General features: G+C 43.9%; 1 protein-coding gene across 1 annotated transcript in view; it reads left to right on the forward strand.

The window, feature by feature from the left end:
* Window positions 1-26,494, forward strand: part of malrd1 (MAM and LDL receptor class A domain containing 1) — a 322,326-nt gene that overhangs the window by 11,011 nt on the left and 284,821 nt on the right. Inside the window, exon 2 of the mRNA XM_080211010.1 lies at window positions 6,009-6,146. Coding sequence (XP_080067136.1) covers window positions 6,009-6,146 — 138 coding nt within the window. The remainder of the gene's footprint in view (window positions 1-6,008; window positions 6,147-26,494) is intronic.

Raw genomic sequence — 26,494 nt, forward strand, 5'->3', positions numbered from 1 at the left:
TGTGATCAGTGCAGACTCGATGGGCCGAATGGCTTCCTTCTGCACTGTAGGAGTCTATGATTCTATCTTTTGTGGTAAATTGTAGAATAACTAATTATTGAATTTCTATAATGCATAACACGTGTTACAAATCAATAGACCAAAGAGATGTCATAAAAATGCAGCCACAAAACTCAAGTGATTAAAAGTTTGAGATATATAACACGGGGAGTTCAGGAGTTGCCATTTTCCCAGTCTTTGGAGGAATCTGGTGTGGGAACTTTAGCTGGGACCTCGTAAACTCTGGAGAGATCATTGACAGAAGATCTGGCTATCCAGCCACTGTCCACAAGCCAGGATTTGCACAAAATGAATTTTCAAGGTTGATGAGTGTAAAATGTGCGCAACTGATGTATATTTCAGGAGAATGTTTTCATGTGAATGACTCTCGCATCTTGTTTGATCTTATCAGGTCATGAATATTTTGGGAATTTGTTCTGCTCTCTGTGTGGATGGGAAAGGGGTTGATGTCATCAACTCTCTCCAGTTCCTTTAAGTTATTGCAAGCCACAATATTCCAATTTTGTCAGCATTATGGCTGTGAGGAACATTCGAGATCACAATTTCAATGTGATCTTCAGCAATTAAATGATTTCTAAACATCAGTGGAATAGGTATACCAACATTTACACTTTCCTCTCTTGTGCAGCAAGTAGTATGGAACAGAACATTGTGTTTGTATTGATGTGGGTAATATATAGAATCAAGAATCATAGAATCCCTACAGTGCTGAAGGAGGACAATCAGCCCATCAAGTCTGCACTGACCCTTACCCGGGCCCTATCCCCATAACCCCACATATTTATCCCATTAACCTGTACATGTTTAGAACTAAGGGGCAATTTAGCATGGACCAACCAACCTAATCAGCACGTCTTTGGACTGTGGGAGGAAATTGGAGTACCCAAAGGAAAACTATGCATACATGGGGAGAATGTACAAATTCCACAAGGTCACCCAAGGCCGGAATTAGTTCCTGGCACTGTGAGACAGCAGCACTAGCCATTGTGCCACCGTGCCAGCGATTTCCTTGGGAGAACTGATTGTCTGCCATAACTTTGTGGGATTTACACATATTGTTTACACATATTGTTTGCTATAGTGAGCAGAGTGAAGGTTGCACAGAGTAAAGGTAAGCGATTACCTTTGTAAAGATTTTCAAGGGCTTTGTAACGGTTTTTCTGCTTTAAAAATTAGACAGGAAGTGGGCCGCGGGGCTTTGTGGGAAGGGATTTTTTTTACCACGCAAAGTTTAAAAGGAGAATTGCTGTAGATAGCGGGCAGCGGAGTGAGAGAGAAGCAGAGTGAGCAGTAAGGGCTTTGGATAACAGGGTTTGAGAGAAAAGGGCGAGGTAGGTTTAAATTCTTAACTGTGTTTAGAAATCACTAAGAGACTGTGATGGAGGGGCATGTGATGTGCTGTTTCTGTATGATGTGGGAGCTGGTGGACCCCAAGGTCCTTCCCAGTGACCATGCCTGCAGTAGGTGCTGGATGCTTGAAGAGCTCCAGCTCAAAGTAGATGAGCTGAACTCTAAGCTTCGGACACAGAGGCTCATCAGGGAGAGGGAGTGTAACCTGGATAATGGGTTATAAGAGAGATTCACATCCCCTAGTCTGGCTAACTCTGAGGGTCAGGAACAAGAGGGTGCTGCTGAGGGGAGGAAGGAGGGGGGAGGAAGGGTGAGAGGAAGGAGTGGGGAGGAAGGGGGGGTTGGGGAGGAAGGAGGGGGGGGACCCAAAGGCCTCAGCCTCTCAATCTGCACAACAGGTTTGAGGTTCTTGCTCCCAGTGTGGACAAGAGTGAGGGCTGTAAGGTTGACAAACAAACTGCCCATGGTACAGTGGTGCAGACACAGGACAAAGAGGAAGAAATAAAGAGGAATGTAGTGGTAATTGGGGATAAGTGTAGTTAGAGGTATAGACACTGTCTTTTGTCACAATGATAAAGAATACAGAAGGGTGTGTTGTTGCCTGGTGCTCGGGTCAAGGATGTCTCATCTGGGCTGCAGAGGAACCTGGAGTGGGAGGGTGAGAATCTGGCTGTTGTGGTACATGTGGGTGCCAATGACATAGGCAAAATGGGAACTAAGGATTTGCAGAGAGAGAGAGTTTGAAAAGCTGGGAACGGAATTAAAAAGCAGAACCGACAAGGTGGTTATCTCTGGATTACTACCTGAACCGCATGCTGATGGGCGTAGGGTAGATAGGATTAAAGAGATGAATGGGTGGCTCAGGGATTGGTGTGGGAGGAATGGGTTTGAATTTATGGGGCATTGGCACCAGTATTGGGGCAGGTGGGACCTGTTCAGATGGGATGGTGTTGGTCTGAACCGTGCTGGGACCAGAGCCCTGGCGAATCGTATAACTAGGACTGTAGATAGGGCTTTAAACTAATTGGGGGGGGGGGCGGTGCAGGGGTAGGAGGGTACGGGCACAGGAAAATGTTGAGGATGTCCCAATAATAAAGGGAGTAGGGGGCATGAGAAAGGTTGGTAGCGTTCCTTCAAATGGGGTACAGATTAAAGGCTGGGATAAAGACACTTCATCTGAATGCACGAAGCATTCGGAACAAAGTGAATGAGCTGGTGGCGCAGATCAGCACAAATGGATATGGTCTAGTAGCCATTACGGAAACGTGGTTGCAGGGTGACAGGGACTGGGAGCTGAATGTCCAGGGGTATCAAGTGTTTAGGAAGGACAGACGGGAGGAAAAAGGGGAGGGCGTAGCTCTGCTGATTAAGGATAATATCAGGGCGGTAGTCAGGGAAGATATAGGGTCCAAAGAGCAGAAGGTGGAATTGTTGTGGGTGGAGATAAGGAACAGTAAGGGGAGGAAGACATTGGTGGGTGTGGTCTATAGGCCCCCAAATAATGACCTGGAGGTGGGGTGGGCTATAAACACGCAAATAAATGATGCGTGCAGAAATGGATCGGCGATAATTATGTGGGATTTCAATCTGCATATTGATTGGTTGACCCAAGTCGGACGCAGTGGGCTTGAGGAAGAGTTCTTGGAATGCTGCCGGGATAGTTTCCTTGAACAGTGTGTGACGGAACCGACGAGGGAGTGAGCTATCTTAGATCTGGTGTTATGTGACGAGGCAGGTAGAATTAGGGATCTTGTTGTTAGGGATCCTCATGGGACGAGCGATCATTGTATGGTTGAGTTTTTGATGCAGATGGAGGATGAGAAAGTAGGATCCCGGATCTGTGTCCTTTGAACAGAGGGGAGTACGCTAGGATGAAAGAGGAATTGGCAATTGTAGATTGGGGGGGGCAGATTGGTCGGTAGGATGGCTGAGGAACAGTGGAGAATCTTTGTGGAGGATTTTTAAGGAGATCTTTTTCGGTGCTCAGCAGAAATATATTCCAATGGTAAAGAAGGAATGTAGGAGAAGGGATAATCAGCCATGGTTATCAAAGGAAATAAAGGAGAGTATTAAATTAAAAGCTGATGCTTTTAGAGTGGCTAAAAGTAGTGGGTGATTAGAAGATTGGGAGAGGTTTAAAAATCAACAAAGAATGACTAAGAAGTTGATAAAGAAAGGAAGGGTAGACTATGAAGCTAAACTAGCACTAAATATAAAAAAAGGACAGTAAGAGTTTTTACAAATATATAAAGAAGAGGAGGCTGGCTAGAGTGAATGTTGGACCCTTAGAGGATGAGAGGGGGGATTTAGTGGTGGGAGATGAGGAAATGGCTGAGGCCGTAAATAAGTTTTTTGCCTTGGTGTTCACCAAGGACACGCGAATAGTTTGCTGGATATTAAAGATAGAAGGATGGTAGGAGTTGAGGGCCTGAATGCGATTACTGTCACTAGAGAGGTAGTGCTCGATAGACTAGCGGGACTGATGGTGGACAAGTCCCCAGGACCGGATGGAATGCATCCCAGGGTTCTGAAGGAAATGGCAGAGGTGATAGTAGATGCCTTAGTGATTATTTACCAAACTTCGCTGGATTCCGGGGAAGTGCCAGAAGATTGGAAAACGGCTAATGTTACACCGCTGTTTAAAAAAGGTAGCAGGCAAAAGGCAGGGAATTATAGGCCAGTTAATTTAACGTCTGTAGTTGGAAAAATGCTTGAATCCATCATTAAAGAAGAAATAGCGAGGCACCTAGGAAAGAATGGTTTGATAGAGCAGAAACAGCACGGATTCGTTAAGGGGAAGTCGTGTTTGACAAATTTATTGGATTTCTACGAGGAAGTGACTAGTGCGGTAGACAGAGGAGAACCAGTGGATGTGGTGTTTCTTGATTTTCAAAAGGCGTTTGATAAGGTGCCACAAAAAAGGTTGCTTCAGAAGGTTAGGGTGCACGGAGTTGGGGGTAAGGTGTTAGCATGGATAGAAGATTGGTTGTCTAATAGGAAGCAGAGAGTTGGTATCAATGGGTGCTATTCTGATTGGCGGTTGGTGACTAGTGGAGTGCCGCAGGGATCGGTGTTGGGGCCTCAGCTATTTACCATTTATATAGATGATCTGGAGGAGGGAGCTGAGTGTAGGGTGATGAAATTTGCTGATGACACAATGATGAGTGGAAAAGCAAATTGTGTGGAGGGTGCGGAAAGTCTGCAGAGGGATCTGGATAGGCTGAGCGAGTGGACGAGGACCTAGCAGATGGAGTACAATGTTAGCAAGTGTGAGGTTATCCACTTTGGCAGGAATAATAGTAGGAGGGATTACTATTTAAAGGGCGAAAAGCTGCAGCAGGCTACGGTGCAGAGGGACTTGAGGGTCTTTGTGCATGAGTCGCAAAAACCCAGTCTGCAGGTGCAGCAAGTGATCAAGAAGGCGAATGGGATGCTGGCCTTCATAGTGAGGGGGGTAGAATATAAAAGCAGGGAGGTCTTGCTGCAACTGTACAGGGCACTGGTGAGGGTGCAGCTGGAGTACTGTGTGCAGTTTTGGTCGCCGCACTTGCGCAAGGATATTTTGGCCTTGGAGGGAGTGCAGAGGAGGTTCACTAGGCTGACACCGGAGATGAGAGGGTTAGACTATGAAGAGAGATTAAATAGATTGGGTCTGTACTCATTGGAGTTTAGAGGGATGAGGGGGGATCTTACAGAAATGTATAAGATAATGAAAGGGATGGATAGGGTAGAGTTAGAGAGATTCTTCCCGCTCAGAAAGGATAGCAGGACTAGAGGGCACAGCCTCAAGATGAGGGGGGAGGCTGCAGTTTAGATCAGAGTTGAGGAGGAACTTCTTCACTCAAAGGGTGGTGAATCTCTGGAATTGTCTGCCCGTTGAAGTGGTGGAGGCTGCCTCGCTAAATATATTTAAGTCACGGGTAGATAGGTTTTTGACAGACAAGGGAATTAAGGGTAATGGGGAGAAAGTTGGAAAATGGAACTGAGCCACTTCAGATCAGCCATGATCTTATTGAATGGCGGGGCAGGCTCGAAGGGCTGGATGGCCTACTCCTGCTCCTATTTCTTATGTTCTTATGTTCTTGCACCAACCTGCCACCTAAGTTACAGCTACAAAGAGCTAAACTGTAGACATTACCAGTATTCAGACTCTGAAGATATGTGTCATCAATATCAATTATAGTCACTGCTGGTATGTCATCAATATCAGGCATAATTACTATGCATTATCAATGTCAGTAAGAGGCACTGAAGGTAGCTTATTAATATAGATGCTGAAGATAGATTAACAATGCCAGTTATAGGCTTTACATGTAGGTTATCAATTCTAGTTATAAACGTTGCGATGAATGACCAAATTCAATCCCAATTATAATCATGGTGTCATCAGAATCAGTTATAGTCACTGAAGGTGTTTATCAATAATATCATTTATTAGCATGATACATGGAAATATACAGTGTGTTTCTTCATAGCAGCATTACTAAGTTACAGGAAAAATAAGTGATTGAAAATCTGTTAATAATGAACGAATATGATTTGTAATTTAAATAAATGTGTTGCTGCATAATCATCAACATTTTGCATTTTTTGAAAAGGCTCATCATGTGAAAGATGTGATTTTGAGGCTGGCTTCTGTAACTGGTCTAATGATCAGGAGTCACGGACTAGATGGACCAGGATGAATAGTGCCAGCGACATTGGGCCAACGAGTGACCACATGGGAAATCGATCAGGTATGGAATTCTGAAAATTTGCTACTAACTTGATTTCAACTTGTGCTTAAATCTAGTTGAGGTGGAAAAATAATTCCGTGGATAGATTAACAAAGTTGATAAGAATATGCCTGTTATTCGTGTTGAGTGTCTGCAGGATCACAGTAAAAAGGCTTGTATTCTTTTTCTAACTATTGTACATTTATAAGTTCTGCTTGTGAGGACTTTATGCCTCAAATTTATGCCTGTTTACTTCACCATTCTCAGCATATGGTTTTTGTTGAAGTTTAAATTGAAATGTTTGGTTTGCAGTTTATTTTAGAAACTAGTTGTAGGAATAGTGCCATGTAAATCACTGAAACATACTTTTGAGGTTTGTGGGGTATTTGACTGAAAAGTAACAACAGAAAATGGAGTTTATCTGTTGAACTGAATTCTGGGAAGAAAGATCGCTTAAAAGTTATGGCTAATTGAAATTATCACTTAAGCTTTAGGCCATAGATTTTCCCAGCTACTGTGGCCATTAATTTCCCTAAACTAAAGGATTTTGCACTGATTGGAGCCATAAAACGTTTAGGTTAATTGAATTAGAACGACCTATGTTTCAGCAATAGATATCTCTCTCTATTAAAAGAAGCCATTATTTCAAACTCAAGCCTCTAAGGTATAGCCTAATGAAACATAAAGATGTTGGCCTAAAAATGTGATGGGGCAGCACGGTAGCACAGTGGTTAGCACTGCTGCTTCACAGTTCCAGGGACCTGGGTTCGATTCCCAGCTTGGGTCACTGTCTGTGTGGAGTTTGCACATTCTCCTCGTGTCTGCGTGGGTTTCCTCCGGGTGCTCCAGTTTCCTCCCACAGTCCAAAGATGTGATGGTTAGGTTGATTGGCCATGCTAAAATTGCCCCTTAGTGTCCTGAGATGCGTAGGTTAGAGGGATTAGTGGGTAAATGTGTAGGGATATGAGGGTAGGACCTGGGTGGGATTGTGGTCAGTGCAGACACGATGGGCTAGGTGGCCTCTTTCTGCACTGTAGGGTTTCTGTGTATCACATCTTTTTCCCAGGCATGGGATGGGCAGCTAAGCATCAAATATGTCCATCTACATTTCCTGGTATATGCCCATCAAAGCCCTTGATGGCCACATTTGAACCATGTACAGCAAAGCTCCCAGAAGGAAAAATGGTCAAAACTGGGAATTTAAGAATACTGGCCCAAACTCTCCTGGAAGTTGCCATCATCCTCTCCTCCTGTCCTAGTTCCTGAACGCTGGCTCCAGGTGATTGATGGGTGATGACCCTTCCTCTAGTCTGGCCTCTAAATTGCGCATGGTGTTGATTTAAAGCTTGTGCTCCTGGGAATGGAGATTAAGTTAAGGTTTATCATCAGGAAGGCTGGTTTCTTCCTCCTGCAGGGGCAGAGATACCTCCGCATCTTCAGTACCTGAAATAAAAGAGAGGACATGAATTAGAGTTAGTGCATAGGAAGCAAAGGCAAAGATGAGTGACTGGTAGAGAAAATTGTCATACAGTTCTGGGTGAGATAGAAGTATGAAGGAGAAAAGAGGACAAGGTGAAATGTTATCAGTTGCCATGGCCACAACTTTCTTCCTTCCTTCCAGGTTGGTGAGTGTAAGCAAGTCAGCTCAGTTTCTTCTGATGGCAGCCTCCTTTCTGTGTGTGAACATCTCCTGCAAAAGAGAAGGGAGTGTACTAATAACATAATTGTGAGGTTTTTAGCCATGTGTGAGATGTGAAGTGTAGAGAAGTGAGGGTTGCAGTAGGTAGGAGTGTGTGAATCTGAGATGAAAGACAGGGGGTGAAAAATGGTGCAGTGATCCTGAGAGAATAAAGGAGAAGGAGTGAAGTACAGTGCAGTGATCCTGAGAGAGTGAAAGAAAGCAGTGGAGGAAAGTGTTAATTGGTGATGCCGTAGGTGATGGGGCTGTGAGGAGAGAGCAAGGGAACAGTATTCTTGACGACAAAATAAAATTGTGACCATGAATCTTACTTAGTGCATAACCTGTCATTTGGCTTCCTCCTTGATAATTCAACAAAGAAGAATTATTTCATTCACTCAGCAGATTGTAACTGAAGGTGAGTAAATAAAATTCATCTTGATCCAAACTGGATAAAATTTATGACACATTGGCATTTATAACGAGTTGGCATCATTCATCCCCAGACCTATGCTGGGAGTTAAAGTTTAAAGTTTATTTATTAGTGTCACAAGTAGCCTTACATTAATACTGCAATGAAGTTACTGTGAAAATCCTCTAGTCAGCTCACTTGACAGATCTTTGGTGCTGAGGTAAACGATGGAATTAGGAATATATCTGCTCCCTCAGCCTCTATTTGTCAGAATACTGAAATCCAACTTCCTTGCAACATCGAGGTGTGAACTTTCATTTCAAAGAATAAAAATAGAAAGTAAATTGGATCCAGATAGGAATCTGGGCATTCTTTACCCTGCAGGCATTTTGTTTAGAAACCAGTAGAAGTTGATGTTAGTGAAAGGGATAAAACTGCAGTTCATTCAACACTCAAAATCAGATTTATAAGAAGGATTAGACTGACTTGTGTGGATATTACTGAGAAAAATGCATGAAAAGAGTACAGGGCACCGAAGGAAAATCAAAGTCCACGGTTATGATTGATAGTGCACTTTGTTTGCCGAGCTTGCCAATAACAGATTTCTTCATTGCTGATACTTACACTCAGGGGACATTGCCTAACTGCTGAACTTACCTAATAATTCATATAAAGCATGCGCATGTTGGAAGCAGTGCAGCAATTGCTCAATTTCTGGGAAAGCCAAAGGGATTTTTGTGACAGAGTGGCCAGTACTGCAGTTTAGGGAGGTGATGGCCTAGTGATCTTATCTCTAGACTATTAATCCAGAGACTCAGCTAATGTTCTGAGGGTTTGAATCCTGCCATGGCAGATGGTGGAATTTAAACTTAGTTCCAAAAAAAAATCTGGAATTAAGAATCTACTGATGATCATAAGATGTAGGAGTAGAATTAGGCCATTTAGCCCATCGAGTCTACTCTGCCATTCAATCAATCACGGCTGATTTGATTTTCATCCCCATTCTTCTGCCTTCTCCCAATAACCCTTGATCCCCTTATTGATCAAGAACCTATCTATCACTCTCTTAAAGACAGTCAGTGACCTGGCCTCTGTGACATTGAGTTCCACAGATTCACCACTGTCCAGCTGAAGAAATTCCTCCTCATCTCAATTTTAAAAGAGCGTCCCTTCACTCTGCGGTTGTGCCCTTGAGTTCTAGTCTGTCCCATTATTGAAAACATCATCTCCACATCCGCTCTATCTTGGCCTCTCAGAGGCCAACAATTGTTGATGGTCAGAAAAACCCATCTGGTTCACTAATGTCCTTTAGGGAAGGAAATCTGCTGTCCTTAACTGATCTGGCACGCATGTAACTTCAGCACCACAGCATTGTGGTTGACTCTCAACTGTCCTCGGGCAACTAGGGAGGAGTAGTGAATGCTGGCCTGCCAGCAACACCCATATCCCATGAATGAATAAAGAAACAGTTATCCGTTAGTGAAGCACCTTGCAATGTTTTCCTATGTTTAAAGGGGCTATATACAGGGAAGTTGCTGTTCAGTTACAAATATTTAGCAATATTTCCTATTAAATGTCTCAAATTATTAACACAAAATTCCAAAAGGAAGCAAGAGTTAAAAGGTATAGATGAACATAGCAGCAAGTCACGAAAGGGCAGAGATTCCAAGAGTTGAACAGAATCTATAGTATTTGTCAGACCATGTTCAGAAAAAAAATCATCAAAAGTTGCCATATGGCTTGCAGTGTTCACATCACCCCATCGCGCAGATCATTAGCAAGTAATTTGGAGTTACGTACGCTAATAGTTGGCATAAACCCAATGGCTGCAATGCAGTAAAGGATTTCTTACATTGTAGAATTCAAACTGCAAGTGGTCAGGTATGCCAAAGGATATGGAAATGAACCAGCTGAAACACGTATTGGCCCTCCAAGAACATGATATGGGAATGAGAGCTACGAGAGGAAGAGGAGTGAAAATACAATCGAGCAAGCATCCTTTGAAAGGCGATGCTGTAAAATGGTTACAGCTACAAGGAGAGGTGAAATATTGAATAATAGATCACAGACAAAATGTAGGCTGCGATTTTCAAAAAAGTGCTGAATTGGTGGGAGAAATGTTTTAAATCCCAACTGTTCCGTCAGTTCAGCTTCTCACCTGAATCTCCGCACTCTGTGCACTGAAGAGCTTCCAGTCAGGAATCTCATTAAAAACCCAAGGGGGAAGGATCTATTCGTATTGGAGTTTGACAGTTCTGGAAATCTGCACATGTGCATTGGCCCCAAACTGTCAACCTCCTGTTTGCTGGCCAGCCTGGGACCATTGCAGTGCTGCCCCTCCAACCACCGTGCCCCTCCAACGACCGCACCCCTCCCCCCTCCATGACACGATTGTGGCCCCCACAGCAATTCCCCGGCCAGGTCCAACTCCACCCTCAGCCCGCCCTCCCGTCCCATCCCGGAGCCTCCCGATATCCAGCCGCCCCCTGCAGTGGCGATCTCCCCCCCAGCAGGGGCACTTTGCCCCATGGGCAGTGCTGGGGGCACAGGCTGGCCCAGGGGATACCACCCCTCGCTGCTCGACCTCCTCAGGTGCCCAGATTGCCTCCCACACTCCCCGCTTCATTCCAGCGGAGTCTCCTGCTAGTTCCCCAAATGTGGGGAGCTAGTCTAAACCCTGTTGGAATGAAATACTCCTGGTGGGATGGGAGATTCAATCGGGACCTGAAAGGTCTCGATAACAAACAAATATGCATATTTAAAATGCACGCAGAAAAGATTTAAATGATTTACCTGCCTTCCCGCTGGTTTGCAGTGTGAATTGACCAGTGACTGTTCACCAGCTCTGGGAGATGCGCATGCGCAAATCCCTGTTCAAAGCCACACATGCACATCTCTCACCACGATCCGACAGAAAAGTTGCAGGTTGCAATGAAGACTTGCAGCCGTAATTTCTGAATCTACAAAATGATTGCACATAAAGCAAGAAGGCTAGCAGTAACAAGTGGCATTATTGACTTTGATGGGACAACAGCTTAGTGTTGCAGATTGATTAAAAGGCATGGGTTATGGGATGTTACATAAGAACATAAGAAATAGGAGCAGGAGTAGGCCATCTAGCCCTTCGAGCCTGCCCCGCCATTCAATAAGATCATGGCTGATCTGAAGTGGATCAGCTCCACTTTCCCGCTTTCTCCCCATAACCCTTAATCCCCTTGCCTACCAAAAACCTATCTACTCATGTCTTAAATATATTTAGCGAGGTAGCCTCCACCACTTCAACGGGCAGAGAATTCCAGAGATTTGCCACCCTTTGAGTGAAGAATTTCCTCCTCAACTCTGTTCTAAACTGCACCCCCCTTATCTTGAGGCTGTGCCCTCTAGCCCTGCTGTCCTTTCTGAGCAGGAAGAATCTCTCTACCTCTACCCTATCCATCCCTTTCATTATCTTATACGTCTCTATAAGATCCCCCCCTCATCCTTCTAAACTCCAACGAGTACAGACCCAGTCTATTTAGTCTCTCATCATAGTCCAACCCCCTCATCTCCGGTATCAGCCTAGTAAACCTCCTCTGCACTCCCTCCAAGGCCAAAATATCCTTGCGTAAGTACGGCGACCAAAACTGCACACAGTACTCCAGCTGCGGCCTCACCAGTGCCCTGTACAGTTGCAGCAAGACCTCCCTGCTTTTATATTCTATCCCCTGTTATATTCTATGTTTTCTAGAACAAGGATAGCACAGCAGATGCTGGCTTAGTATGAAGCTAAGGTAATTGAATTTCAAAGATTAATGATTATTGCAAAGGAAGGGAGCATGTTTTGAACTTGGACAAATAGATGGTATGGACAACATGTCCCTAACTTAAGATGTTCCACTGAATATGGACAGAAAACATACGGTCACGAAAAGACAAGATACAAAGTAGTTTTAGCGTGCTGTTTTCATGGCATAAAAACTGTACCAATCTTTAACAGAAAAGTGGGTTAAAAATTCCGCATGGAATTCATGTTCATGTTTAACCTACGACTTGAGTGAAGGAAGAAATGCTGCAATTGTGACAGGAGAAAATGTAGCTGAAACATCTGTGTGGCCTTCAAAAGAAATCCAACTCTATTGATGTTTGACCTGATCTGGCCATACGTAACTGAAGCCACGAAAGGAAGAGTTGTGTCACTGAAAGTGCCATTAGCTGTGATTCCTGATGGTATTAGATGTCCGTTGACATTTTGATAAATGAACCATTTTTCAAAATTCATTTGTGAGGAGTGAGCTGAATGGATGGAGACTCCAAGTTACAACGCAATACCAACAGGGTGAATGAAGCAGCCTGTCCTCTCATGGGTGTACGAGTCGGTGAGAAATTTGTGGTAATTATTGAAACGTGAGACAATTTCAAATGTGCTCAAGAGATGCAGTGTCTGCAATGACTGAGATGGTAGTTATTTCAGAGATGGTGAAAATGAACTGTCCAAATCCTTGTCCCCTTTCCCACCTGCCCGTTATCGGTAAGCTTTTGAAAGACAGATGTTAATACTTCATAACCCCTGAGAGTTTGGACAATTTAAAAAAAAACAATAGCCTAATGTTATTAGCTCACTCGCACAGTCACACACAAAACAACGAAGGAAAGTACAGCTGAAAATACAGCTTGCTCTTGTGCAAGCTATAAACAAAACAATAGCCCATAATTCATGTGACTGGCTTGTTCTGGAGAACACAGGCCTGGTGAAGAAAGTATAGTTTGTCTTGAGGAATTGTTCAAAAGGATGCAACAGCCAAAGTTTGTATGTCAAAGTCATTATGGGATTTTCTTTAAGAAGTTAACTTTCTGTTGGCCACTACATTAGTTACTTGTAGCCTCATTGCCAGGAAGTCAGTTTGTTGCATTGGTGGACTTGAAACGGAACAGGTTTAGAGATCTTACAGTGTTACACTCTCTATTTCGTAAAGCATAGACGTCACCACTCTGTCTGCTGCTGCTGTATGTTTCTGTAGACAACACAGAATAAAGGGGAGATTAACATAGCTGTCCTACCATCCTTCTCACATTTCCCTTAACAAATATGGTGTTGGTCTTCTGTTGATTAGCTACAACCTGGCTTATTGTTTGAAGACACTCATTCTGGGTGGGGTGATGGTGGCAGGCATTGTGGATATTGAGATTATTACTGTCTTCGTTATTTTGGCCAACTCCTGCGCAATTTGTATATTTTTATATTTCAGGAAGATCAATTCAGGAAATGTCTGAAAGGTGATTTCAGAATATTGCTAGTTGTTGGCAACTCTTTGTCTTGCAAGGACAAAGAGACACATTATAGACTACGTGACGGTTGTTGAATTCAGAGCTCAGATAAAGTTGACTTTTGGCAGCCACATTTTGCAGCACATATTATCCAAGTTAAAAGATGCCAGACTGAATATTTTACAAGTTACACGACGACATGTTGTTACTGAGCTTACAATAATATTTGAAGAAGGTGATAGTTCACAAAACAACAGTGATGGTGATTGTGACAACAGTGATGAGAAATTTTGGAGCACCTATGAATAAGAATTCATGATGTACTTCATGTTGTAGTTGTGCTGTGATGGTTAATATTAACTGTGTAAGCTTTATGTTGTTTGTTAATTTTGTTCTGTGATGACAATTGTTAATATTAAATACTTACATACGTCAATATTTTCTTTCCTGGATTTCTTTGTTTTAAAATCTTAAGCTTGATATGGGCCAACATCTCTCATAGTCCAGCAGTTATGGTATACAAAAGGAAGAGAGCAGCTAAAATAACTGCTGGTTACTTAGAGGCAGAGACAGAAGATATTACTAAATGGGAATGCAGAAACGACAATGATATTGAACTAACTGGTGTGATTCTCCAGTCCTGCCAGCAGTGTACCCCCGCCCATGAGTTTCATGGAAGCGTGGTGTGACATCAATGGGAAATCGCAATGACAGTGTCAGGACCAGAGGATCCCGCAAATAGTGATCAGTATGTCGCCTTCCACCACTGGGAAACATGCAGCTGAAAGGCCAGAAAATCTTGCCCACGGTGTCTGACTTGACAGTAGAAGACACAAAGTACAGAGCAGTAGTAGAGGATAACCAAAGGGCGAAGAAAAATGAGGACCTTGAAGTAATTAATATTAGCAGAGATAAAGTATTACAGAAATTAGAGATAAGGAGAGGAGGCTGATAAGTGAAGCTGAGACAGTTCAATCATGATCATATTGAATGGCAGGCTTGAAGAGCTGCGTGGCTGTTTGCTCTTAAGTTCTTACGAATTATGGAACCCTTTATAATGGATACTGAGCGATCAGAGGAACATTATACGTATCAGAAGGACCTTGGGGTCCGGGTCCATAGGACTCTTAAATCGGCCTCATAGGTTGAGAATGTGGTTAAGAAGGTGTACGGTGTACTGGCCTTCATCAATCGAGGAATTGAGTTTAAGAATCGGGAGATAATGCTGCAGCTTTATAAGACCCTAATCAGACCCCACTTGGAGTACTGAGCTCAGTTCTGGTCGCCTCATTACAAGAAAGATGTGGAAGCCATTGAGAGGGTGCAGAGGAGATTTACAAGGATGTTACCTGGATTGGGTGGCATGCATTATGAGGATAGGATGAGGGAACTCGGTCTTTTCTCCCTGGAGAGACGAAGGATGAGAGGTGACCTGATAGAGGTTTATAAGATGTTGAGAGATATAGGTCGAGTGAATTCTCAGAGGCTATTTCTCAGGGCTGAAATGATCGCTATGAGAGGACACAGGTTTAAGGTGCTGGGGAGTAGGTACAGAAGAAATGTCAGGGGTAAGTTTTTCACTCAGAGGGTGGTGGGTGAGTGGAATCGGCTGCCGTCGGTGGTGGTGGAGGAGAATTCGTTAGGGTCTTTTAAGAGACTTTTGGATGAGTACATGGGACTTAATAGGATTGAGGGTTATAGGTAAGCCTACTAGGTAGGGATACGATCAGCGCAACTTGTGGACTGAAAGGTCTGTTTGTGCTGTAGTTTTTCTATGTTCTAAATTCTATTATTATGACTTTTAGTCCTCTTCACTATATACAATGTTGTTCTTGAAGCCTCAGCTGATGGTTGTGCACTTGTCTGTTTCAGAGCTAATTTTGGGAATGAGAATATTTAACTGGTAGGAGCTGATTGCTTTTAAAGTAAAACATAATGGGCACGTTCTACTGAAAACAATTCTAAGTGCCGAACGAGTGAGAAATTGGAAGAGAATCACGCCAGTTTTTGCAGTGAGTTGCAAGTCACAATCTTTTGGCAAAAAAAAGTGCCAGGGTGGGATTACCACCGGCGGGTGGTGGGGAGGACGGGGTCTAAGCTGCTAGCGAAGCTGAGGCCTTGGGGCAACAGTACACTGGGAGAGGTCCTGCCACATGGGCATCGTGATAACTCCACCCCCCCCCGCCCCACCAACATCACCCGTACCGATTTCCCCCTTCTGCTGATCACCCCCATCAGCAGAGCAGCACCCCCTGTGTCGGTCTACATCCCCCACCCATCCCATGGACATCGGGACCCTCCCCCATCTGTCAATCACCCCTTCCTGCAGAGTTTCTGGTTGCCCCACGGGCACAGTCCGGCCATGCCCCCGATCACCTGGGGGCTTCAATGGCTTTCGATCCCCCGGCGAGGCCATCTCCACCAATGGAGATCAACTGTGATACTCACCGGTGTGAAGCTCGACCAGCGAGGAGGTACAGGCAAGTGAACCTGGACAATATGTCTGGAACTCACTAATACAAATATCTAAAAGGATGCGGAGATGATTTTGCAAGCAGAACAGGGCCGGTGTAACCTGGGGAGGTGAGAAGCAGTACGTTTCTCACTTCCTTCTTCACATCACCTCATCTCACCAAAAGACAGGTGGGATGAGGTTGTAAGATTGTACCCTGGTTAGATCCATCTTAACCTGTCATACAAAACTGCAGCCTATTCCACATTCAGCACAGTTTTCCTTTCCATTGAAGTATGTGAAATAAAAATTTGTGTGGAGAGCTTTGCTGCTGCTGTGCTTCTGCTAAAGAAGGATTTCACCTCAACCATTCTCACTGCTTATCTATTAATTCTGTTTGCTCTCCATTCATCAGAGGTGTTGGTCTAGTGAGAGGCATTGATCCACTATCCCCCCTGGATTAGAGAGGATATATCTCAGCTTTCTCATGCTTCAGTGTGTCAATGCATCTTTTCATTACTTTATTTTTGCAATCTGCTGGTCCAAATTGAAGGTGGGCTTTTCTATATGGTACTGAATCCAGGTGCTCCTTCAGGCCTGTTGATTGCTTCGAGTTGGCCTGCTGAGCAGGGTTAGGACAAGAACACAACCTTGTTGGGCACCATTGGTGGCTACAAATGTTGATGACCCCTGGTCTTGGTCAAGGACTTGAAACAAGTTGGTAACTGACCAAGCAGAAATCTTGGATTGCTGTGCCAGCTATTTGAACCATATTTTCAATTGCCCCTCGGCAGTGTCTAGTGATGTGTAAGATCATAAGAACACTTGACCTTTAGGCCCTCGAATGTATTCTGCCATTCAACAAAATCGGAACAGATCTGTGAACCTTCAATTCCATATATGGAGTGGATAGTCAGAAGCTTTTTCCCAGAATGGAAGAGTCAATTATTAGGGGGCATAGATTTAAGTTGCAAGTGGCAACGTTTCTAGGAGATGTACGAGGCAAGTTTTTTACACAGAGGGTGGTGGGTGCCTGGAACTAGTTGCCAGGGGAGGTAGATACGATAGTGATTTTTAAGGAGAGTCTTGACGAATACATGAATAGGATGGGAATGTTGACTGGGGGAGCGCGTTGGAGGGAGGGTCTGCTGAGGAGCAGTGGAGGATCTTTAAGGAGATCTTTCTTGGTGCTCAGCAGAAATTTATTCCGATGGTCAAAAAGGACCGTAGGAGGAGAGGTAATAAGCCGTGGATAACGAAGGAGGTGAAGGAAAGTGTTAAATTAAAAGCGGAGGAATTTAGAGTAGCTAAGAGTAGTGGGCGAGAAGAGGATTGGGAGAGGTTTAAATGTCAACAAAGATTGACAAAGAAGTTGATAAAGGAGGGTAGGAGAAACTATGAAGCTGGGCTAGCGCTTAATATAAAAAAGGATAACAAGAGTTTTTATAAATTTATAAAAAGGAAGAGGCTGGCTAGGGTGAATGTTGGTCCTTTAGAGGATGAGAAAGGGGACCTAGTGGTAGGGGATGGGGATATGGCTAAGGTATTGAATAACTTTTTTGTTTCTGTCTTCACGGAGGAGGACGTGAATAATTTGCCGGGTGTTAGCGATGGAAAGGTGGTAGGACTGGAGGGTCTTAATGACATTACTGTTACTAGAGAGGCGGTGCTCGACAGACTGGAGGGGCTGATTGTGGACAAGTCCCCAGGACCGGATGGAATGCATCCGAGGGTTCTGAAAGAAATGGCGGAGGTGATAGTGGATGCCTTGGTGGTTATTTTCCAAACGTCGCTGGATTCCGGGGAAGTGCTGGAAGATTGGAAAACGGCTAATGTTACGCCGTTGTTTAAGAAAGGTGCCAGGCAAAAGGCGGGGAATTATAGGCCGGTTAGTTTAACGTCTGTGGTAGGTAAAATGTTAGAATCCGTCATTAAGGAGGAAATTGCGAGGCATCATGAAGGGAATTGCTTGATAGAGCAGACGCAGCACGGTTTCATTAAAGGGAAGTCGTGTCTGACAAATTTACTGGAGTTCTATGAGGATGTGTCTAGGGCGGTGGATAGAGGAGAGCCGGTGGATGTGGTCTTTCTGGATTTTCAGAAGGCGTTTGACAAAGTACCTCACAAGAGGTTATTGCAGAAGGTCGGGGGACATGGAGTTGGGGGTAGGGTGTTAGCGTGGATAGAGGATTGGTTGTCAAATAGGAGGCAGAGAGTGGGGATCAACGGGTGCTATTCGGATTGGCGGATGGTGACTAGTGGAGTGCCCCAGGGGTCGGTGCTGGGGCCTTAGCTTGTTACCATTTATATAGATGATCTGGAGGAGGGAACCGAGTGTAGGGTGTCAAAATTTGCTGATGACACCAAGATTGGGGGAACGGCAAATTGCGCGGAGGGTGTGGAGAGTCTGCAGAAGGATCTAGATAGGCTGGGCAAATGGGCCAGGAAATGGCAAATGGAATTTAATGTTGGCAAGTGTGAGGTGGTCCACTTTGGTAGGAAGAATGGTAGGAAGGACTATTACTTACGGGGCGAAAAACTGCAGCAGGCGACGGTGCAGAGGGACCTCGGGGTCCTTGTGCATGAGTCGCAAAAACCCAGCTTGCAGGTGCAGCAGGTGGTCAGGAAGGCGAATGGGATGCTGGCCTTCATAGCGAGGGGGATTGAATATAAAAGTAGGGAGGTCTTGCTGCAGCTGTATAGGGCATTGGTGAGGCCGCAGCTGGAGTACTGTGTGCAGTTTTGGGCACCGCACCTGCGCAAAGATATCTTGGCCTTGGAGGGAGTGCAGATGAGGTTTACTAGGCTGATACCGGAGCTGAGGGCGTTGAGCTATGAGGAGAGGCTGAATAAACTGGGCTTGTACTCGTTAGAGTTTAGAAGAATGAGGGGAGATCTCATTGAGACGTATAAGATGATGAATGGGATGGATAGGATAGAGGTGGAGAGACTCTTCCTGCTCAAAAAAGACAGTAGGACTAGGGGGCACAGCCTCAAGATAAAGGGGGGGACGGTTTAGAACGGAGTTGAGGAGGAACTTCTTCACTCAAAGGGTGGTGAATCTCTGGAATTCTCTGCCCATTGAAGTGGTGGAGGCTACCTCACTGAATATTTTTAAGACGCGGGTTGATGGGTTTTTGATAAGAGAGGGGATTAAGGGTTATGGGGAGAGGGCGGGAAAGTGGAACTGAGCCACGACAGATCAGCCATGATCTTATTGAATCATGGGGCAGGCTCGAAGGGCTAGATGGCCTACTCCTGCTCCTACTTCTTATGTTCTTATGAATAGAGGGATATGGTCCCTGAAAAGGTAGGGGGTTTTAGTTCAGACAGGCAGCATAGTTGATGTAGGCTTGGATGGCCATATGGCCTGTTCCTGTGCTGTAATTTTCTTTTTGCTTTGATCTTCATATCTGCCTTTGCCCAATTTTCCTTAAATCATAAAAGAAGCATCAAAATATATATGGTACAGATGATGGTTAGTTGGGTCATCATGTCTGTACTGCAAATACCTTAGGTTAAAAAATCCATCAGTCTCATTTTTATAATTAATCATTGATCAGCATCAATTGCAGTTTATGGAAGAGAGTTCTGGGCTTTCAGCACCCTTTGTTTTGGGAGTGCTTCCTACATTCGTTTCCCAAAGGCCTAGCTTCTGACTGTCCTAGGCTCCCCAGTGGGCAGAAACCATCTCTCTCTATCTGTCATATCGATTGTCCTTGATAGCTTGAAAAGTTTGGTTAAATCACCACTGAACCTTCAAAATTCCTGGTTTAAATCGGCATAACAATTTGGGTGCCCAAGCAGATTTGTTACATTGTGCATCAATTAGATGTTTGTAAGATGGTCCAGATAATAATGGAAAAATGATTAATACATCAAATCAAATTCCTGCCTCCATTATCTTAACAATTTTGGATGATGATGCTTCTGTCAAAATAACGTAAATAGGACTTGGGCACTCACACAATGATATCATCTATTGTACTTCTCCATCTTGAGTCTCTTCTTCTTCCTTGTTGGCATATATTTCAGGAAATCATTCTATATATATTACACATACCAATGATTTTTGCAGCCAGTATATAGTCTGCACGATGTGGCAGTTCAACACATTGGATACACTTTCTTTGATTTTGCTGAGTTGGCAGGGAGCAATGCATATTGTAGGAGAAGACTATTTGTTTGATCGTAACTATTAGCATTCAGTTTTGTGGAAGTGTGCAAGAGTCTCGGGTGATTAGTCGCCTAGAAGAGAAAATGCTAGAAATCTGGACAGTTCAGGCTGCGTCTGTAGAGAGAGCAGGTTAATGATTTGAATGTGCGAATTATTCGCCAGAGAAAAGGTCACAAATAAATAGCAACTAAAAAGGAACAGGACGCAAATGTAATCGAAAAAGCTTATGGGGGAAATTAATTCAAATGGGCTCTAAAAAGTTCTTAAATGGAAAACAGGAGGTGGGAAATGATAGAAATGATAAGAATGAGGAAACAAAAGAGGCATAACGAGAGAAGTAGTAGATGTATATAAGATGGAGTGAGTGACTAGGTAAAAGGATGGTAATAGACAGATGTAAAGGAAGCATTGAAAAACTTGCAGAGGAGAGTAGTCTTTATTGACCCAGAAGGCTTGTAGAAGAATAATTCGAGTCAGCACCATGGACACTGGGTGAAATAGACACTGGGTGTGTGGTATACAATATAATTTTCTTTTAGGGCTTAAAATGCTTAAATATAGTTCAATAACAATAAATAATGGATTGTCTACGCAATGTCACCATACTGAGAGTAAACTAAATGATTAACAGACATGAGCTTTGATCTTGCTTTTTCTATTTGGGCTTGGCAAGGAAAAAAAATGGCTTGTATTTATCCAACTCTCACAGTGTAACACTCCCTTAGCACTGCACTGTTGGTTGAGATTATTTGTTCAATGCCAACTGTTCTGAAGGAATAGGAATTAGATGTGTAGGAAAATAATGCAATATTTATTTTAGAGGTTGGTTAAAAGACTCAAGAGCAATTGAATTACAATAAATAATGGATTGGGCACACAATGTTGCCAAATCGAGAATAAGCTAAGTAATTAATGGACTCGACCTTTGATTTTACTTCCAGAATGGATTTAGTAGGAAAGTATATTTACATGTTTCTTGCTTTAGTCTCGCTTGGCTAGTTGCCCACTTTGTCTTTATTTTGCCATATTGCCTTTCCAAAAGTGCCAAAAGCAGCTTGGAAGATGAAATATTTGTCAGCAACTGCTAAATTCTGACTGTGGTATGATTTGGGTCAGAAATGATCTTCAGCAATAAGGCATTAGAAAACAAAATTACAGCTTAGGTGAAGATTTGACTGCTAGCTGACTTCATGAATAAATTGCGATGAGAATAACTATTATTCTATAAGCTAGTTGTCACCATGGAGACAGTGTATAGTGATGTAATAAAAAATGTAATCTAAATTTATCAATTGGTTGCATGCAGGAGACAGCACACAGTTATTAGTTCTGAAGGGATTGTAAACAAGGGAAAGAAAAAGATGGCAATTAGAGACAACAAACAGACTGTGTTATCAGAAATTCACAAATGTGATTTTCGTCACTGAAAATAAGATTCCCCACGTAACCCAGAAATTTGCTAAAGATTTTTATAGAGTGTAGATAGCAATCCTCAAGTTATAATGTTGCTGTTGCCAAAGTTCTGTGTTTCTGCTGGAAAGAGTGGGTGGTGCCCAGGATCTGTATAACGCAAAGATTATGATTTTGTACAAGAACAAGGGCAATTGCAACAACTGTTGGGACATTTCACTATTGACGATTGCAAGAAATGCCCATATTGCCCTTTCAGACTACAGATCCTAGTTGATTACATCTAAGCCAAATCCCAGTGTGAACTTATACATGAATGTATAACTTAGGAACAGTGTAGGCCATTTGGTCCACCAAGCTTATTCCACCATTAACATGGTCATAGCTGACCCGATTATGGGTTTAATTCAACGTTCCCGTTACTCCAATAACCTTTTGATTCACTTGTTAGTCAAGAATCTGTGGAAAGGTGGAGGGTGTGGAAAGTCTGCAGAGGGATCTGGATAGGCTGAGCGAGTGGGCGAGGACTTGGCAGATGGAGTACAATGTTAGCAAGTGTGAGGTTAACCACTTTGGCAGAAATAATAGTAGGAGGGATTATTATTTATAAGGCGAAAAGCTGCAGCATGCTATGGTGCAGAGGGACCTAGGGGTCCTTGTGCACGAGTTGCAAAAACCCAGTCTGCAGGTGCAGCAGATGATCAAGAAGGCGAATGGAATGCTAGCCTTTATAGCGAGGGGGATAGAATATAAAAGTAGGGACGTCTTGCTGCAACTGTGCAGGGTACTGGTGAGGCCGCAGCTGGAGTACTGTGTGCAGTTTTGGTCGCTGCACTTGCGCAAGGATATATTGGCCTTGGAGGGAGTGCAGAGGAGGTTCACTAGGCTGATACCAGAGATGAGGGGGTTGGACTATGAAGAGGGACTAAGTAGACTGGGTCTGTACTCGGAGCTTAGAAGGATGAGGGGGATCTTATAGAGACGTATAAGATAATGAAGGGGATGGATAGGGTAGAGGTAGAGAGATCCTTCCCGCTTAGAAAGGATAGCAGGACTAGAGGGCACAGCCTCAAGATAAGCGGGGGGGGGGGGGGGGCAGTTTAGATCAGAGTTGAGGAGGAACTTCTTCACTCAAAGGGTGGTGAATCTCTGGAATTCTCTGCCCGTTGAAGTAGTGGAGGCTACCTCACTAAATATATTTAAGTCACGGGTAGATAGGTTTTTGATAGACAAGGGAATTAAGGGTTATGGGGAGAAAGCGGGAAAGTGGAACTGATCCACTTCAGATCAGCCATGATCTTATTGAATGGTGGGGCAGGCTCGAAGGGCTAGATGGCCTACTCCTGCTCCTATTTCTTATGTTCTTAATGTATCTATGGCTTAAAAACAGTAATTGATCTGCCTTCAATGCTTTCTGGAAAAGAGAGTTCCCAAGGTCCACAACCCCAAAGATAAAATAATTTCTCCCCATCTCCTTAAATGTGAGACCCCTTGTTTTTAAACTGTGAACCCTCGTTCTAGTCTCTCTCACAAGGGGAAACATCCTTTCAACATTTGTCTTGTCAAGCCTCCTCAGGTTCACATATATTTCATTAAGATCACCATTTAAACTTCTGAACTCGAAACGAAATCAAAGAAAGTCGTGCAATGTCGGTCTGAGGAATCAGGTGATCTCCTACGGGGCTGCTTGGAGTCAGCGGACTGGTCAGTATTTAAAAACTCTGCGACAAATACTGAACGAGTACGCTACTATAATAACTGACTTCATTTGTAAGTGTGTAGGACACTGTGTGCCAAAGAAGCAAATCCATGTGTTCCCCAACCAGAAATCATGGATGAACAGGGATATCCACTGTCTACTGAAATCCAGGTCTGAGATGTTCAAGTCAAGTGACCCAGGCACATATAAGAAAGCCAGATATGACCTAAGAAGATCCATCAAAGATGCCAAAAGACAGTACTGGATGAAGTTAGAGTGCCAGGCTATCCACACGCACCCCCACCAACTATGCCAAGGTCTGCAAGACATAATAGGTATGTAAAATCGTCGGCTCCAATGCACCCCTTCTTGATGAGCTCAATGCATTCTATGCTGTTTTGAGCAAGAGGTCAGCAAAAGCATGCCCTCCACCCAGGAAGCCCTGGATGAACCTGTGCCTAGGGTCACCATTGCAGATGTCAGAACAGCTTTCTCAACCCATGGAAAGCGACTGGCTCGGACGAGGTACCCAGATGAGTACTCAGATCCTGCATGGATCAGCTGGCGGGGGTATTCACAGACACCTTCAATTTCCCTTGACAACAATCTGAGGTCCCTACCTGCTTCAAGAAGACGATCATCATCCCAGTGCTGAAGAAAAGCCAAGCAGTGTGCCTTAATGAGTACCAGCCAGTGGCTCTGGCATCCATCATTGTGAAGTGCTTCGAAAAGCTAGTCATGGCACAACTCAATTCCAGCCTCCCGGACTATCTGGATCCTCTACGGTTTTCCTACTACTGCAACAGGTCCACGGCAGATGCCATCTCCCTAGCCCTGGAGCACCTCAATAACAAGGAAACCTATGTCAGAGTCCTATTTATTGACCACAGTTCAGCCTTCAACACCATTATTCCCATGAAACTTGTCTCCAAACTCCATGACCTGGACCTTGGCACCTCCCTCCACAACTGGATCCTGAACTTCCTAGTTCACGGACCTCCTCCATGATCATCATCAACACTGGTGCCCCACAAGGCTGTGTTCTCAGCCCCATACTATACTCCTTATACACTTATGACTGTGTGGCCAAATTCTCCTCCAATTCGATTTTCAAGCTTGCTGATGATAACATAGTGGGTCAGATCTCAAACAATGATGAGACAGAGTACAGGAATGAGATAGAGAATCTGGTGAACTGGTAAAGCAACAATAATCTCTCCCTCAATGTCAACAAAACGAAGGAGATTGTCATCGACTTCAGGAAGCGTGAAAGAGAAAATGCCCCTACAGCAACAAAGTAGAAAGGGTCGAGAGCTTCAAGCTTTTAAGTGTCCAGATCACCAACAACCTGTCCTGGTCCCCCCATGCTGACACTATATTTAAGAAAGCCCACCAATACCTCTATTTTCTCAGAAGACTAAGGAAATTTGGCATGTCAGTTACAATTCTCACTAACTTTTACACATTGTGCTATGGAGTGCATTCTTTTTCAATTTTGATTTGATTTATTATTGTCACAAGTATTAACATACAGTGAAAAGTATTGTTTCTTGCGTTGCTATTCAGACAAAACCTACCGTTCATATAGAAGGAAATGAGAAAGTGCAGAACGTAGTGTTACATAGTTGGGTTGTAGAGAAAGATCAACTTACTGCAAGGTAAGTCCATTCAAAAGTCTGACAGCAAAGAACAATACAGCACAAGAACAGGCCCTTCGGTTCTCCAAGCCTGCACTACTCATGAGCCCAACTAGACCATTCGTTTGTATCCCTCTATTTCCAGTCTGTTCATGTGGCTATCTAGATAAGTCTTAAACGATTCCAGTGTGTCTGCCTCAACCACCTTGCTTGACAGCGCATTCCAGACCCCACCACCCTCTGTGTAAAATATGTTCCCCTGATACCTGTTCGAACTTTGCCCCCCTCACCTTGAACTTGTGACCCCTTGTGTTCGTCACCTCCGACCTGGGAAAAAGTTGCCCACTGTTCACCCTATCTATGCCCTTCATAATTTTATACACCTCTATTAGGTCACCCCTCATCCTCCTTCTTCTTTCTGGGGAGAACAACTCCAGTTGACCCAATCTCTCCTCATAGCTAAGACCCTCCATACCAGGCAACATCCTGGTAAACCTTTCCTGTACTCTCTCCAAAGCCTCCATGTCCTTCTGATAGTGTGGCGACCAGAACTGGATGCGGTATTCCAAATGTGGCCTAACCAATGTTCTATATAGCTGCAACATCATATGCTAACGTTTATACTCTATGCCCCATAGAATAAAGGCTAGCATGCCATATGTCTTCTTTACCACCCTCTCCACCTGTGCTGCCACCTTTTAAGGATCTGTGGACTTGCACACCCAGGTCCTTCTGTGTGTCTATACTCCTGATGGTTCTGTCATTTATTGTATAGCTCCCCACTACATTAGATCTACCGAAATGCATCACTTCACATTTATCTGGATTAAATTCCATCTGCCATTTCTCCGCACAATTTTCCAGCCTATCTAACTAGCAGCAGGGAAGAAGCCGTTCTTGAGATGATTGGTACGTGACCTCAGACTTTTGTATCTTCTTCCCGATGAAGGAAGGTGGAAGAGAGAATGTCCGGGGTGTGTGAGGTCCTTAATTATGCTGGCTGCTTTGCCGAGGCAAAGGGAAGTGTAGGCAGAATCAATGAATGGGAGGCTGGCTTGCATGATTTCTGTTTGAATCACAGCTTGGTATGGCTCCCGCTCTGCCCAGGACCACAAGGAATTACAAAAGGTCGTGAATGTAGTCTAATCCATCTGTCCCTCAAGTGTGCTAATCCCATCAATATAAAGTCATTACTAAGATAATGACATTTCTGAATATCTTGGCTGTTCTCATTGAATGGATGATGATCGTACGTCCAAAGACACTCTGTACAGTGGGTCATGACCTGCTGGATGTCCATACCTTTGTTCCAAGAACATCTACAGGTGGATACAAAGATGGGGAACATTGACACTGACAACTGTGGGTGAGCCACCAATGACTGGAGCCCCTGGAAGCTCGCTGTCTGGATGGCCACTGGAAGAGATGAGAAGTTCATCTGGCTGAGCAGTGGACTCAAGAGAAAACGGAAGCCAAAAAATCCTGCACCTTCTCAACATAGGTTCTTCTGCAGCAAATATGGCAGAGGTTACTATGCCAGAGCAGGACTCCTGTGCCATTCCAAGCAATATGTAACACAACATTTATTACCAAGGTGCAAACCAAAGGTTTAGAATCTGTGCTGAAAAATTAACAACTTTTATGGCTCTAACAGAAATAG

The sequence above is a fragment of the Carcharhinus amblyrhynchos genome, chromosome 2, assembly GCF_965287045.1.
Source record: "Carcharhinus amblyrhynchos chromosome 2, sCarAmb.v2.hapA, whole genome shotgun sequence".
Taxonomy (NCBI): domain Eukaryota; kingdom Metazoa; phylum Chordata; class Chondrichthyes; order Carcharhiniformes; family Carcharhinidae; genus Carcharhinus; species Carcharhinus amblyrhynchos.